This window comes from Bradysia coprophila (assembly GCF_014529535.1).
Source record: "Bradysia coprophila strain Holo2 chromosome IV unlocalized genomic scaffold, BU_Bcop_v1 contig_144, whole genome shotgun sequence".
Lineage (NCBI taxonomy): Eukaryota > Metazoa > Arthropoda > Insecta > Diptera > Sciaridae > Bradysia > Bradysia coprophila.
Window position 1 is genome coordinate 3448542 of NW_023503373.1, and position 17445 is coordinate 3465986.

A 17445-nucleotide genomic window follows, 5' to 3' on the forward strand; every position below is an offset into this window, starting at 1 on the left:
AGTTAATGAGAGCTCATTATACGAACTCTATCTAAAAATTCGATATGGGAAATCTAAACCATATGCCCCCATCACAATACACAAATGAAATCTATATTCGGTTGCATCTGGGTTCAATCACAGTTTGTTTGTGAAAACGTTTCGAATATTTTATTAAATTACACACTCATGATTCTGCTAATGGCCCACTTTATTAAATATAAATTTAAAATGCCATGGATGCGACGAGAAATGTTCATTTTATGAAATGTCATTCTTTTCTGTTTCTGGCACATTAACAGCTCGGCGAAAAAAAAACATTAATTGAAAATATCATAATTTTTTCATAAATATTACAAACAAATTAGCAGAAGAGATATGTAGTTTTGCGTTACCGCACATGCTCTGGTAAATGAGCATAGTGTTGATTTTTAATGAGCATATGTTTGGCCAGTTTAAGCGATCTAATATTCTATAATATTGTATAAGGAGATGACAGATTTGTGGTAACAGTCACAAGATAAAAGGATTTTTTTTTCAATTTTAAAATAGGTGTGTTTGTTGTGGCATGTGGTTTTGCGTCACTATGGAGGAGTGTTTAAGTTTAATATATTTTATTAAAGACGTCTTGTCTAACTCGGAACGGAGCACTGATACGCAAAATGTTTATTTGTAATTTTATTGTAACGATGAAAAATTCATGAATGAAATTTTTACTACAACTACGTTTCGGATTTGTTCGAACGACACTATAATTCAAATATTGTAAATAGTTGGACGTAATTACATTAATTTTTAGGAATAACATCGCCTGAACTTGTTGGTATCTCCCACGTGCACTTTTAAAAAACAGTTTAAAATTACAGCAAAATTAAAAATCAATTAAAAAAGACGACTCTAACCGCGATCACAGTCTCTAATTGACTAATTATGTAGTCGAGATTTTAGATCTATACGTGTATCGGCCAACGATAATTCGGTGTATTTATTTTTATTTCGAATTAAATTTTTATTGCCCACAAAAAACATCCCATTTAACATTAAAATCAACTTCAACATAAACTTTTCTTTTATTATTCTAATGGCTGTGCAAATGAAAGCGCCCGAAGAGCGTGATTCTTTTTCGTAAAATGTTTAATACGAAAATTCTTTTAAATTTTCTTTTTCTCTTCGTTTTTTTTTATTTCTTACTTTTTTGTGTTATTTTAAATTGTTTACTTGTAGAAGTTCCAAAAATAACAAAACAAAAAAAAACTTAACAAATTTTATAAAATGTTACTTGAGCGGAAAAAAACACTTTCCGTGTCATCACTTATCACAATTATACGTGCGTTATCCATTTAATTTGTAAATTGTGTCGCTCGAAACCGAAATGATTTGGTTTTTTGTTTTTAAGAACAGAGTTGAGAATAGAAATAGAAGCTTTCAAAAAAGTGACCTTGATTTCACAATTGGCTTACTGAAATAATTGAAATTATTACGTCTCTTAACCCAAAAATATTATTGTCTTAAACAATTCAAGAAATTTCATTAGTACAACGCGTCGTCATAGACACGCCTATATTTAACAGAATTGTAATCAGAAATGATAAATTTAACAGAAAGAAGTATATAGCGTGTCTTATACAGGTAAATTGTTTCATCGTTTAATATAAAGCCGAATTAAGCTTTAAAACAGAGTATTTCATAAAATACAAGCTCATGGAAAAATGCACACGGGCACCTGTTTTACAAGGCTGCCACGGTTTAAAATTAAAATCCTATCTTCGAAATTTAAGAGGCTTGATTTAAGGATCATTTTAGGAGTTTTTTGATGATTGATGCCTGATTGAAGGAAGATTTCAAGGAGTTTCTTGTTTTGTTTAGGAAATATGTTAAAAAACGTTTCAAGAATGGAACTCTGAAGTTAATAACGTTTGCAATTGATAGCTCCATTTGAGGAGATTTTAAGATGATTTTTGAAATTGGAGTATTTTAAAGTTAAAACTCTTTAAAAGGAGTTACAGCCACTTTTTAAAGACCCATTGAGTGAATGACAAATCCACTTGCAAAAAATTGGAAAAATACAGAACTATTATGTCTATAATTTTATACCTTCTACACCTCTAGTGTATCTTGAGTAAATTTTGTCCGATTTTTTCCCCTGAATTATAATTGAAATCCTTGAGTGTTTGAAAGTGTGAGAGTGTAGGATGGAAAATTAGGAAAGAAAAAATTGCTGATATTGTCGGATGTGGCTACACTCAGTGATTCCTTTAAATAAACATACACATCGAGGGATGATTCAAGAAAATGTTAACTCAATGATAGTCAAGAACTTAGAAAATTTTATTAATCGCTTTGGTTGCAAATCTCACAGGGAGTCTTGTTTCAGTGTCTCGAAGATTTTCTTGAAATTCTATAGAAATACAGAAAATTAAACTTGCTAAATACCTATCAGAATCAGAATAATTTAAGAAAATATGTTTTTTTGAAACAACTTAAAAAACAAAAGTCGACTTACTTGCTAGCTCAAAAAGCCATCGGGACTAAAAGTAAGGAATGTACTAATCATATGTGTTCCGCTACTAAATGGAATGTTTCACGCCGCGGCGTACCGAATATTCTGACAAATCCAAAGAACCGAAACGCAAAAATCAGCGCCGACAGAGTGGACAAAAAGCGGAAATAAAACGTTTGCGACAAATATGTGAACTTCACTGAAGGTGGTCTTATATAACAAAATATTTGCTAAAACTAATGAAGTACAAGATTTTATAACACATGTAAGGCATTACTTCAAACTAAAGAAGTAACAGATTTAACGATTTTTTAAGTTATTGATTATGATAAAAATAGTTTATCCAATATTTTCGTTTATTTACTGAAGACGGTTCTTACGTATACCCGGATAACTCGAGAAAACGATTTCCTCATCGATTTTCATTAAAATGTCGGCACGAGTCAGATGTTTGTCAAAATATTTTTTTTCCTACCGACGTAATTATCCAAATATTGTTTACTTTAGTTTATTGTCTATAGAAAATTAGAATTTTCATGCAGATCATAAATATAGTTAGGTGATTGCCCGAAAAGCCTTAAAAATATTTATCATTTATTCAAATCGATTGTTTATCGAGACTTGAAGGTTGTGATACAATTATTTTTTGGAAATGTTTCATTTATGACGTCTCACTAATCAAACAAAACATTTTGTTTCTAATGAAATATATGCATATCCTTCAGAAACAGGCATGTTCAACGCAAATATTGTTATTGGGAAGGTTCGCAATTATTCGCAATATTAGGTATAAATACTGGCAAGCGCTCCTACCAGTAATTCAGTATAGATATAGATCTAGTAAGTGAAAATTACCAGAAATACCGAAGAAAAAATCATGAAATTTATTGCGTTAAGCTTGTTCATTACGCTTGCTTCCTACATTGAAGCTAGTAAGTAAAATAATTTCTGGAAAAGTTGAAGTGACTTTTGCTCGAAGATTAAGTACGGAAGATATTTTTAAAGACTTGAAGAGGCGCCGCATAAAAATCAACGAATTGCGAAACTAAGAACTCAAAATTTGTCTGCTCAATTTTCATAAAAAAAATATTTTTAAATTTTTACAGAGGATGTGGTTTGTTACATTCCCTCCTGGGGTCCAGACGTAACCAACAAAGTCAGCCCAAATTACTGCTCAATTTTTGTCATTGCTTTTGGTACCTTAGACGGAAATGGAAATATCGGCCTTCCAGACAATTTTGCCAATTTTAAGAAACTCAAAACGGCCAATTCAAAACTAGTTCTAGCAATAGGAGGAGCAACAGCTGGCACATCGGTATTTAAACAAAATGCAGCTACGGCAGCCAGTCGTGCCCGTTTTGCGAAAAATGCTTTGAACGTGTTAGTTAGTAACGGACTGGATGGTATAGATATCGATTGGGAATTCCCAGACGCTACTGATAGATCTACATTTGTGGCACTGCATTCAGATTTGAAAGCAAGGTAAAAGAAAAAAATGTGAAATAGTTCCGTGTAAGGTCTGTGTTGAAATCTTAAATGGGTTTTAGTCTTGGAAGCAAATACATAGTATCAACCGCAGTAAGCGTTGGACAGTGGCTTGTATCGACCAATAATGTGTACGATATTGCTGGATTGGGAAGGTATGTGCTAATCTTTTACGATTTTTCGTATATTTATGAAAATGAGTTTTCCATTCAGAGCTGTTGACCATATCAATTTGATGGCATATGACATGCATATGGACGAAGGATGGGACTCATCGTTTGGTGTATCATTTAATGCACCTATCAATGCTAATTCAGGAGATAGTGTTGATAAGGGCATCAACTTATTTTTGCAAGGAGGTGCACCAGCAAGTAAACTCGTAGTTGGAGTACCTTTTTATGGACGTCAGTACCAATTAGCTGACTCCAATAGAGTATCTCCTGGATCTCCGTTCATTGGTGGACATCAAGCGTCAGACGTTAATTACACGCCAGCATATCAATCCGTAAATATTTTAAATTAATCAAAATTGAAGGAGATCTAATGCCGGATCTTTCAGTATTGCTCGAAATTAACTAATTCTGCGTGGACGAAGCAGCGTGATGCAACAGCTAAAGCTCCCTACATGTACAGCGGAAATATGTGGATGTCGTATGAGGATCAGACGAGTATAACAGACAAAGCCAATTTGGCTATCAAATACAATTTAGGAGGCGTTATGACATGGGCTTTGCATCAAGATGATTACGATGGTATTTGCAGCTCATGTAAATGGCCATTATTAAACGCATTAAGCGTAGCCGTTGGTCGAATTTCATCGTCGTCTGCTTGTAAAACTAGCAGCGCCAGCACTGGTAGTAGTGGTACAGTGCCAACAACACCACCAACCCATCCTTCTAATAATTCTGGTGGTAATAACGCTTCGGGTACTACTCTCACGAATTGTGGAACGGTTGGACTACTCGCATATCAGCCTGATTGTTCAAAATATTTGTCATGTGCATCAGTGGGAGCTAAGCCAGTAGTAATGTCATGTAGTTCTGGATTGAAATGGAACAATCAAGCAAAAATTTGCGATTGGAATTGTGTCGTATAGTTGAGGTATAAATTTTAGGATTTTCTTAATCAAAAGGAATTCATACTATACCTTGGATACTGTAGAAGTGTATACCAAAGATGCACGTGAATTTAATTAATTATTTATTTATTAGATTAGTTAATCAACAAGGTGACGTGCTCTGATTGCGGTTCTCTTAACTTTGTTAAAAATAAGGAAGTAAAAGATTTTGTATAAAACATCAGAAATTTTTTTGAATCGTTTACAAAAATAAATAAATTTTAGTTGTAAAGTCAATGAGTCTTTAATTTGCGAGCAATTCCTTCACAGTTCACGGTAAAGGTTATTTTACTCTAGCTGAACAAGCAATATATGAGAATAGGAATTTTTAAATTTTGAGCCGATTAGTATGTTTAGGGTGTATTACACTGTAATAATTACAGTACTATGAATTCGCAACAAAATTGTAAACTCAGTAATACTTGTATCACGTTTTTCAGGCCATTTAGAGAACCTCTAAACTAGTTATAATTCAATTTCAAAGCTTTTTATGTATTTTCCACTATTTCCACTATTTTCCATATGCATGCCAAATGCAACATTAAATATTTATTGAATTAAATTTAATGGAATTAAAACAGGAAACACTTTTCGGACGAGTAACTAAATACTAAATTAATCTCTTGACTGTGTAGTGATAATTTTTGTTAGTCATTTCAAATTGAAAAAAAAAATAATTTTAATGGAATGACCACCACAATTATCTCAAAACCCACTAAAATCCGGACAAATAAAATAAATTTCAAACGAAAAGTCATTCACTGAATATTTCATGTTTAGGTAAAGCAAATTAAATTAAAAATCAAATTCCCGGTACCGCTCTAAGTGTAGTTTTTATTTGTATACCTTTGCATAGTCATTGAGCCTCGATGATGATGATTTTTTCCTTCTATTTACATAACCCATCCACAGAGACATTTTACGGTCTGCGTATAGGAAACAACCCTACAACAATTTCAATGGTCTATTTATATCAACTGTATTGTACTTTTGTCACAATAATCCAATCACAAATTCATCTTCACTCTTTTCACTTTATTTCAATAATAATTCAATATTCTCGCAAGTGATGTCAACGAATTAGTCAAAGCTGTAGCTTTAAATAAACAAAATTCTTATTTGAGTTTGTTTTTAATGAAACTTGTAAGCGCACAAACGATCCGTTGCTGTTGATAGTCAACAAAAAACTGACCGATGCGACATTTATGCTTAATATTAAAACTGTGTGTTGTGCACCTAGATGAGAGCTATGCTCGAAAAATATCTCTTAATTTTTTAATAAGAATTTAAAGAAGAAAAAAAATATAAATAAACATCACGCTGTGACGATTATGAGCGTCGTTTTCTTTGCACTTCTTTACGCTTAAAGCTAAACATAAATATTGATATACTATGTGTATATGTATATAACATGCCTATGCGCCGTCCTGCCTCCCGTTTTTCTTTTGCAATAATTTAAAGAATTATAGTCATATGGATGATTTGTTTGTTTTGACGAGGGCTGACGCGCGATCTTTGGCACTTGTGAGTGTCAAGTTTATTTAAAATAAGAAGTGTTTGATTTACCTTGGCGTTGCTCGAGCATATTTCAATAGAATTTGATCGATAATTCCGTGAACTTTAAGAAGAAAAATGGTTCGGTTTTGTCCTCATTGTTTATATGAATGAACACACCAACGAATTGTGGCCGATGGATTTTTCTTGTCCACAGACTCGTTTATATTACAATATTTTGTTTAGATGGTGCGGACGTTACGTACGGTTTTATTTGCTTGTGAAAATTTCATCAGTGTGAATGGATTTTAAATAAAAATATTTCGAAAAAAAAGAAAGAAATCATTCACACATATCGTAATAAGAGGGAATCACGCGATAAGATGTATACGCATAAAAATATTTCCAACCAGCTGTGCTGTCGATTTACCGACGAGCATGTATTCTAATAAACACCACAGAGCAATTTTGATGCAAGCCGGGACGGTAAATGATTGCAATAAAAAAGTGCCTTTTGATGTTCTGTGTGGCAGACTGGCAGACACATCTATATTAAGTTTGAACGTGTTTATTAGTTCTTGATTGATTTTATTAGAGATGTAGTAAATGCGATTTAGGCAAAGTATTTGGGTTAATGAACGCATCAATGCTGCACCAAAGGCATGTGTACTGCACCGATATTAAGAGCATTATGAATATTCATTTTGTTTGTACGTGTAAGCCAAATGCCTAATATTGAGTGAATGATAATCATGGATGGTAAATATTGGAATTAGGCATCACAGACCAAAATGTTCAGTCCAATTAGCTATATTGTTTGACTGACAATGTAGTCAAGTCAACACCGATTGCATCAATTGCATGCTGTTGTATAGTACCTCATTCCTGATACGTAAACACCTGCACACAATTGCAAATATATGCTTGTGTTAAGATGAGCGAAATCATTGAATTAATGTTAATGGATTATAAATGAGAGATTTTGCATAAAACTTTGACATACTTGACGACTTTCTCGAAAGGCGTAATACAAGAGAAATGTTAAGCCACTACAAGGCTCTTAATACTTCGGTATGTCAAAACAATTCGCACAAATTATTTGTTTGTTTATTTGAAATTTGGTCATTAAGCGAATTAGCGTGTTACAAACTAGCAGCATTGTTAGAAATAGAAAAATTAAAATAATAATTTCATTAGAAATTAGTTGAATTAGTTGGATAAAAAACCGAGAATCTATATTGATTTCATTCAGATCCAAATAAATTTCAATGCTACGTCGGAATGGTTTAAATTTAGCTCACACATTCGGTGACAATTTACGTTGAACGCAAAGGAATTTTAAAACAATAAATTGTTATTGTTTTGGCGGTATTTTCAATGCGATTTCGTTTGCTTCGTACTTACACAGTTGCACAAAGTCGCAATTTCGTTTTAGGTAAACGAGATTGAAAGAATGATTAAGGAATGACCGCTCTTACAGATGTATTATGGTAAGGTTATAGATTGAAAAACTTAGCTAAATGATTAAATTGAACTGTTTTTCCCCGTTCAACAAAAGTTCATAACAACCGCTTAACTAGCAATTGGGGAATATGGGGAAAAATGAAGAGTTTGCGTAAGAAAAAGTTTGTAAAAAAATGTGCAAAATGTACACTCTTTTTCGCAACGTTTCAAAATACTCTAGAGACGGCACGTGGAAACGTTTTTTTTACAATTTAACAGCTGAAACGTCTCACTAACTAATTTATTTAATGTGATGTGTTTAGCCACTCTGAGCAAATTGTTTACATCGCTGTGTATATGGTGCATTGCATCGTATTGACCGATTCACGATACATCAAGTCCCACATAACATGATGTACTACTTCGATTGCCCTTTTTAAACAAATCAGGACCTGATTATCAGGTCATCTGTGATGAACGGTCTTCTACCTTTCACTCAATTTGTAGAGAGACGAATAAGCTGTAAGATTTGGATCCGATAAATTTACAATAAGGCTCAATAAAGAGAATTGACTTCTATCTTCACAGTGCCTCTACACTGTGGTCTTGCTCAGTAAATTATGTTTTCAATGGATATAATAGCCCAAAGCGATATTGATCGAATTTCCATACACAAGCAGGATTAAAATCTGTCAACAGTTTCGATGCATGTCTTAGTAGTGCATTCATTGTAACATCGGTGTCGTTGGATTTCATGTTATCAATAAAAGCTACTAAGCTATTATTGTCTGTACTCTTGTACACGGTCATCTATTCTGTTTATTTATTTTAGTACACTGAATTACGGCATCATCACATTCTTCAGATTATGTAAAATGTAAATTCAAGCATAAACGGTTAACCCAATCTTTCAAATAATGTACGAGTGCGAAAATACGGAAAAATATTAGCAGTATCAGCATTTATAATCGCGTGAGAAAGAGGAGATCAAATTAAAGATTGTATGAATTTCTTGTCTCAGTGTCTCCGACTTCTTACAGTATGTAAATGCAATACATTTTATTGAACTTGAGAATAATTAGCCTAATTCTGGTTCTAACCATTCTATCGTAAAACTAACTGTAGAACGACTTAGTATTTGTACAACGACTTAAGCCGAAAATTGTTTGAGTGAAGTTTTGTTTGACAAATTGCTAAATTTGGCTTTGAGCTTGTTAACCTAATCAATTACCAAATTCCCGTTACTCGCTTTATCTAAACGAAGTCAAAAAGTGATAGTGGCTAAAATAATTGGGGCAGCTGCTAGTCCAGAATCTCTTACAATTATAATTTCGAATGAGTTCAAAGAACTTCTTCAGTTTTTCCATCTGGTTAAAGTTCCATTAACAATGGACAACACTGATCAAGTTGTGAAACTGGCGATTAAAAACGATATGCTCAGCCCCAATACTTTTGCTGCACTTTTCGCAAGTCGAGTATTAACAGTGTGATTTGGAGTTATGAGTTGGCCATTTCGATCGGAAATGCGAAACTAAAACTTTTTGTGCAAATCGGTCAATTTGAGTGCAAGCCAACTGTAGTGTTTTGGGCTAAAATAGTATCTCGTGTTCGTGTGTTTGTTGACCTCAGCTTCGTCTCGGATCAACAAAATTCACACGAAAACTCTACTTTTCAACTTTTTATACCTTGTTATGTAATAGTATGTTACGTCACTGTTTGTAAATATTTGTTTAGGCAAGTGTGAGGTTTGCGGAACGAGCCGAAGGCGAGTAGAGTAATCACACGTGCCTAAACAAGCATTTACAAGCAGTGACGTAACACATTTTACATGTTTGTGGACGGTAAGTGCATTTTCCCTGTCGCAAACAGTGATGCAAAGTGCACTTTACCGTGCATAAGCATGTAAATAGCTATTACGTGCTGAGGACGGACGAAAGATGTGCTTGAAACATGAAAAGTACGGTTTTGGACGTACGTAGCATGTAAAAAAGCGTTTCAACAAATTGGTGTTAAACAACGTAAAGATGAGAATTTAAAAACGCGACTGGGCGACTGTTTAACTATTTGTATTTAATACGATTCGCCTCGTTGACGGTGGAGGAATATTATACATGCTTGTTACATTTGATGAGTCTGTATATGTTTTGAAAAATCCACTGTAAACTATCCAAACTCTGAGTCAGGGAAATTTATAAGGAAACCACGACTACTACAGCATCCATTCTGATTATGTTTTTGACCAATTTTTCTCTATAACGACAGTAAAAAACTACAAAAGCTGCTATCTTGAGACTTTATCCGCCGAGCTCTCTACAAGGCGATTGAATTTTGAGTGACCTGAAGTAATCCTTTTACAGAATTCCGATATCTATTTTGAACCCAATGTATTCATACAATTAACTTGTAGGATATCTTCAATAATTTGTGTTTGCAGTCACATTTCTTCCCTACATGAACTTATCTTACTCCGGAAAACTCTTTTAATTTCGTACATTGATCTGAACGCACATAAACAACTCAAATGAAAAGTTATTGGCTCACAAAATGTGATCAGATGCACTCCATCAACATCAGACGACCGACACTGAATCCTTTTTCTTGTTTCGCTTATTTTCATTTGACCATTCGTCTTATGAACTGAAACGAAATACCTTAGTGTGTGTCAAACATTTTCTTTTGAAATTTTTGAGACATGTGAAACATAAAAAGAATCTAAATTACCAATCTTGTGACGTCATTGAATAAAATTTTTATTTTCGTATGCGCTATATGTGCCTCCCCGGTAGTAATTATTCATAAAGTAAAATTCTCTGTCTACATCCTATATACCATCTACATAAAAGATTTACGACAAATAAACTGTCCGTCAAAGTAATTACAAAAAAGTTTAATTAACTTTGCGTGCGTATATAGGAATATATAGGAGCATATGTGATACCCATCACCAGTTACTGGAGCATACCGGTAATCGAATGGAAAATGAAATGACTTACCGGACTGACGGAAGCTTCCTTCTTTGATGATCCATTCCGATGTATGATTTTCTTGAGTGAGCTCGAAGTGTCGTCCAATTGTTCCAGGCTGCGGTTTTTCTTCATATAACTAAAAACGAAAGAAAATCTTGAATGAATGATGATAAATATACCAAGAATGTTCAGAATTCACCAACCAACAAAGAAAATCAACTGTTCTATCGAAATCCATAATTAAATATCGAAACTAAATGAACGTTTGAATTGAAATGAATTCAGTAATATCTGTTGCGATAAAAGGGAGCACCAGTTTGTGTGCGATTGATAATTCGATTTGATGCGATCACGTTATCAGTACGTCGAACACAGTCGTATCATAGTGTTATAATGAATTCAACTCATGAAAATCCGAAATTTCTCGGAAGTATGAATTTTTTCGAAATTTTGTCAATTTTAACGCGTTAACAGACGGTGAAAGACTAATGGAACAAGTTGCTATTAAGTCATATGGAGCATTAGTAATTGTAATTAACATTTTCCAAATGCAAATGTTACTCTGCCAACTATTGCATATTCATGAAACAAAAATCGAAATTTCCAGTTTCAACGGAACGCATTTGAAGCCTAATGTAAACAACAAATGTGAGACTGATGAGACTGTGTGTGTATGACGTTCGGTGAAATAATGGCACAATTAAAAATGTGATTAAGACGTTAGCACATGCATGTCGTCAATTGTTTCATAAAACTAATCAGAAACCTATTTCTTTCAATCGTTTGTTGGGGTACGACAATTACTTTAAAATATTGCAACAGAAAACTTACTCAATCAACGTAACATGCAGTTGAAAGGTAGTGGTATATGACGATATTGTAAACGAGAAAATGTAATAAAACGAAGTTTCGTTTGCCTCTTTGATCAAATATATTTCAACAAAAACAGACGTTGCGTTGTTCGACTCTTATGTGTGTCAGGTCGAAAATTCTTATCTATTTTCTTATCGAAAATTGTGTTGGTTTGTTTGAGTGTGCCGGTTTCGCGGTAAAAGAAAATGTAATTTAATTTCCACTGCATCTGTGCGTAATGTTCGAGATTATTGATAGTGCGATGAGCTTTACAAATACTTTTCACTGCGATAAGATAGAGGGCACAGAAAATGATGAATTAGAATGTTATTCACACATGTAAGTGTGTCGACTTTCTCAAAAGAAAATATTTTTCAACGAATTTCGGGTAAATTGAAACGTTTCAGGAACGTTGAATAGAATTGGAAAGGTCAAGGATTCGGTTAGAAGAACGACAGCTTCCACAGAAAGTTACTAGCACTGAATAGAATCAACTAAACCGTTAATTCAAATTAAAATTTGAGAAAAATTAGCACAACACAAAAAGGCAATTAATTTTGGTGTTCTGTTCCACCCACATTTTAGATGTAACACTCAACTATCCTATTTATTTTGAGCTACATGCCAGAGCCAGACCATTCTATTTCTTTCGTTAAAGATTTTTTCTTTATTACTTATTTTGTAATGCCTAAACATCTGTTATCGACAACAACGACCGTAAAATAGGGCGTATCGAATTTTGCAAATTTTAAGGTCCGCGATAGCCTGTGTGCGGAAAACGTAGATCATTGAAAACTGTGTCCGGGCATGTGGTTGATGGATCTGAGGGAGCCCGGGACATGCGTAGTGTACTGGTAGTGCTCGACCTTCCCTACCACCTCATACCACAAGCTAAACATAATCATTTGTCTCTCAGGAAATATTAGTCAAAAACCAAACGTTCAAATTTTCGAAGTTAGGCAATCTTGGCAGTGGCACCTTTTGGACCATCGGTTCCTTCGGTAGTTTTGTAGAGGTTTCAAAGCTCTACATTTCGCTAGAACATTGTTTTCAAAAATACTCTGAACTTTCCGAGTTATGTCCATCGGAAACTTTAAGTCGTCCGGGGGACTTCTTCCCGGGCTACCTCAGATCCATCAACCACATGCCCGGACACAGTTATCGATGATCTACGTTTTCCGCACACAGGTTATCGCGGACCTTATAATTTGCGAAATTCCATACGCCCTACCGTAAATTGTGTGTTAAGCCAAATGAAGTAAAAGATTTTGCATTGAACATGTAACTGTACGCACTTCTCATTATTTGTTGACGTGGTCATATTAATGGATGAATTCGGAAATTTTAAATTAAACAAAGTGGATATGCGTATGTACCTTGTTATTCAGAAAATATTTCGGTTTTTCAGACCACAATTTCATCAGATACCGTTCGACAGATTTGCTAAGAAACGGATAATCATCTGTTATCGACAATGACGATAAAAGCAACTTTTGAAATCAGAGTAGTGCCTCGTTTATAGCAAAACGTATGTTAAAACCAATGAAGTGATAGACTTTGTCTCGAATACCAGTCGATTCTTTAAAAGAAGTAATAGATTCAATGTGCCTCTGTGGAATAATGCGTGGATTCTTATGCCACTTTGGAACTATCAAATTAACAAAATTTTTATTAAAATCCTTCGGTTAGGTCCATAAAGCTGGATTTCCACTCACGAAAAAAGCACTCCGTTTTCTCTACGTTCACACCTTCAACAATAAAAAAAGAGGCGTGGTTAAGCTAAACTTGGAAATCAAGCATAACTCTACATTCATTTAGATAAACATTTTGGGAGTCTACTACTATGATACGCTTGTCGTTTATAAAACGGGAAGAGTGGTTCAGAAAACTTAGATCCTTGCCTTACAAAAATTTCAATCATCAGTCATCTCAGTCTATTGTTTGGAAATGATGATCAATGATGGTTTCATGTCCTTTTTTATGAGCAAACTTACCTCTCTCTTTCAGGACTGTAATTAACGTTGCGCATGTACTGAGCTCTAGCTTCATCGTGACTTTTCTTTTTCAGTTCATTCATCTTCTGTCGTTCGTGTTCGATTACATGCGATCCTAAAAATACAATTCAAACGAATTACCATCACAGTCGCAAAGAAAACAATTTGCATTTAACAATTACCTTGCTGAGCCAACAGCAGCTGCCTGTTTCTTTCGATTTCCTTGATGCTCTCTATGACCTTGAAACTAGCTCCTTGCGTCGAAATCGGAGCATCCAATGTAACTTTACAGATTCGATCGATGTCGTCCTGCGATGGCACACGCTTTTCCAATGGATTCACTTCAAAGTCATCACTCTCAATCGACAAATTTAAATTTGTCTTACGTGACGCATCCTCCGCTGCTTCGGATTTATGATCGAATGGTGGCGACAAATTGTACTTCAGTTTTGTTATGGGGTCCGAATCGCCATTCGTTTTGGTATAGGTATCAGCTTCTTCAGCTCTTTTCAACTGGTCGTGTCCAGTTTGACTTAATTTTGTGACTTCTTCACTGGCATCAATCGATCTGATTTGGTTCTTTTTCGGCGTACTGGAGAGTGAGACAATATTAATCGACGGCATTTCGATTGAATTGAAAAAGTGATCTTCGTTCATGCTCTTCGACATCAAGTCTTGATCTTTTGGTTTTGCTGACAGGATTTCCGCCGAGCCGAACATTGACTGCGACATGATATCGATACCATTTCGTTTAGGAACATCAAAGTCTTCATCGGATTCAGACTGAGTGTTTTGTTGGCCAGAAATCTCGAATATTTGCTTGTCAATTTCTTTCAGCTCTTCCCGGCTTTTCTCCAAATCATTCAGTAATGTCCACAGATTCTTTTCGATGTTCTTTGTGTCCATGCAAGCGGTTGCCTGATTGTCAATGCCCTGATTTTCGAGGCTCAAAATGTGTTTTTGCTTTTCATTGATCAATTTCGTCAGCGTCTTGAGATCATGATGAAGTTCTTCGCGGTAGGCAAGCCATTCCGTTTCTTCCTCTAAATATTGAAACTCCAGATCCTCAAACGTCTTTGTGTCGTTCTCAAGAGATTCTTTCACATTTTCTAGGTCTTCCTGGAGTTTCTGATCTTCCTCATTTTGTTCGAGTAAGGATTCAAGGCTAAAATTAAAGCAAAAATTAAAATGAAATCCCTTTCCAAAGAGAATCCTCGAATACTAACCCATTCACTTGATTTTGTGCGACGTCAATCATCTGCTTCAATTTTGTTTGCTGTGTCTCCTGCATCACGCGGTTAGAATTGCGTTGAGCTTCCAGGCGATGGATTGTGCTCTGCAGACTAGAAAGATTCTTTTCCATTTCCTTTAAAATGTCTCTCTCCGTTGAAAGCTCTGCTGATACTAACGCCTTCTCCATATCGAGCTAAAAAGATTTTAAAAAAAATTAATTTTCATTGCCTTCGTTTCAGTGACTGAAACTGTCGTACCTCTCTCAACACTTCTTCTTCCTGTCTCTGCAGATCAGAAATTTGTGTTTTCAGATCCCGGACGCCATTCAAAACTTTGGTTCTCTTCTGTGTTAGCTCGCCTAGCTTCTTCCCATCGATTTCACGTTGAATGTTCAGCGTTAGATTGTTAACATTTTTGTTGCGCTTTTCGAGTGTTCCATACAACGGCTCTTGGCCCTGGTTCACTGGCTTATCGAAGTTTTTGTTCTCTCGCAATGATTGAATTTCCATTCTCAACTTTTCTTCGAACGATTGTACGAGCATATCATACTCAGTCTTCTTGTTAGGTTCTTTTTTCGGCGAAACGCATGTGCGAATCTTTGTGCGTGGACTTTGTGGAACGTATTTCTTGTTTAAGCTTACATTTTCGTATCCATTCGTTGGAGGAGATTGTCCAGATGCATTTATGTTGTCATAGCGACCGGATGGTGATTTTGTCAACTCCACTCGACCATTGGGACCAAATTTGACGTTTTCATATCCTGACGATTTAGTAGCTCCGTTCGGTGTGGTTGGGAAAAACAAAGCTTTCGGAGATCCCTCGTGATCGGCAAACGGAGATTTTTTGTCGCGAGGCAGGGAACCATTTGTTTTGATGCGATTTTGAACGATGGGCGATGACTGAATGTTTTGGTTTTGCTTCTCGAAATCGGCGCACATTTTCAAAATTTCTTCTAAGCGTTCTTGTTCGGCCATTGATATTTCTTGTTCTTTTAAGCGTTCGATTTGGGCTCGGTGTCTTTGCAGTTCGGAGTCATCTCTATTTGTACTGTTCATTTCAGAATTTACGCCATTCATTGGAAACACTTGTAAGCTGCCGTAAGAACCTGGCTTAGGATATCGATCATAACATGCCGAAGATGGTTGAATTTTAGGACTAGCCACCGATATGTTATTCACTTTGGTAAGAACACAATTGTTTTCGTTGCCGTTTCTCTGCATATTCGAATTTTTATCGTTTTTCGCAAACATTTGAGTCAGATTCTTCGTAAAATTATTGAATTTTGCTCCCAGCACATCTTTAGCCGGCGCATTCACAGTAACTGAATCAGCCGTAAACACTTTCGGTGAATGAAAGTTATTGAAATTTGTGGTAAAGTCGTTTTTCGTTAGATTGTCTAATATCGTATCGTTGTTCTGATGTGGTTTTTGATAATTTGGTAAATCGATAATTTCGTTGAGATTTTTCATGGGATCAACCGGAGTACCTTCATTGGAGCTGCTCGAGTCTTGATTGAAATCGATTTGTGGCATGGAAATACGATCGTTGCTGCCCATGGACGATTTAATCAATTCCGCTTCGGCTGGATTGTTGAATCGTAGATACGTTGATTTTCCAATGGTTAGCATGCCACCCTGGGTTAAAGTTGTGTCACCTGTGATTTTCTTGCCATCAATCAGTATACGAGCATTTCGTTCTGGGACTAGAGTTACTTCACCGTTCTCCGAACGGTACAGTGTGCAGTGGTGATGTTGGATTCCGGAGCCGTTTAGAATGACACCACAGTCTGTAGATGTGCCGATTGTTACATCACCTGGAAAAAATATGAGAATGGAATTATTTCACTTGAACTTTTTGTTATTTAGAAGTTCATATTGTCGGTCGGTGTCAATTTTAATTCAATAGACCTGAAAATCATTATTCATCAACAGTGTCTTTTTCAAACCACCATCCCGTAATTCCAACTCTTATTCTACTAACTTCTGCCATGGAACACCCATTGACCTTTTCCGAGTAAAATAAGAAACTTTGCTCATTTAAAAATCACTGCACTACCTACAGACATTGAATACACCTGCGATATATTTCTGGAGATGCTATTCGAAATATATTTTAATTAACAACACGACTGTAATACGTAAATTTTGCCGTAACGAAAGGTTTATTGCCTTAAAGTGTACATTATGCATCTATCTCTAAATGAATTGTTAAACATTTATACAAAAGTAAACTCACTTCACATGTCAATGGCATATAGCCAATTGAAGACAATGTGTTTTTAAATTTATTTAATTCATTGTGACAAAACATGAGTCATGACCCGCATATATCAGTGAACTATAACAGCGAGACTAGAGAGAAATGAAACATTATTTTCTGTAT

The 17445-nt window shown here is 35.2% G+C and overlaps 2 protein-coding genes across 2 annotated transcripts in view; one reads left to right on the top strand and one right to left on the bottom strand.

The window, feature by feature from the left end:
• The window catches only part of LOC119071137 (pleckstrin homology-like domain family B member 1), a 38388-nt gene that overhangs the window by 2946 nt on the left and 17997 nt on the right, over positions 1-17445 (bottom strand). The window contains exons 3-7 of the mRNA XM_037175831.1: positions 15321-16876; positions 15057-15256; positions 14013-14995; positions 13831-13945; positions 11012-11120 (exon numbers count right to left, since the gene is read on the bottom strand). Coding sequence (XP_037031726.1) covers positions 11012-11120; positions 13831-13945; positions 14013-14995; positions 15057-15256; positions 15321-16876 — 2963 coding nt within the window. The remainder of the gene's footprint in view (positions 1-11011; positions 11121-13830; positions 13946-14012; positions 14996-15056; positions 15257-15320; positions 16877-17445) is intronic.
• LOC119071228 (chitotriosidase-1-like) lies at positions 3198-5313 on the top strand. The gene is made up of 5 exons (XM_037176045.1): positions 3198-3411; positions 3586-3961; positions 4027-4119; positions 4178-4469; positions 4524-5313. Exons 1-5 carry the CDS (start codon positions 3357-3359, stop codon positions 5058-5060), a joined length of 1353 nt encoding a protein of 450 aa, XP_037031940.1. The 5' UTR covers positions 3198-3356; the 3' UTR covers positions 5061-5313.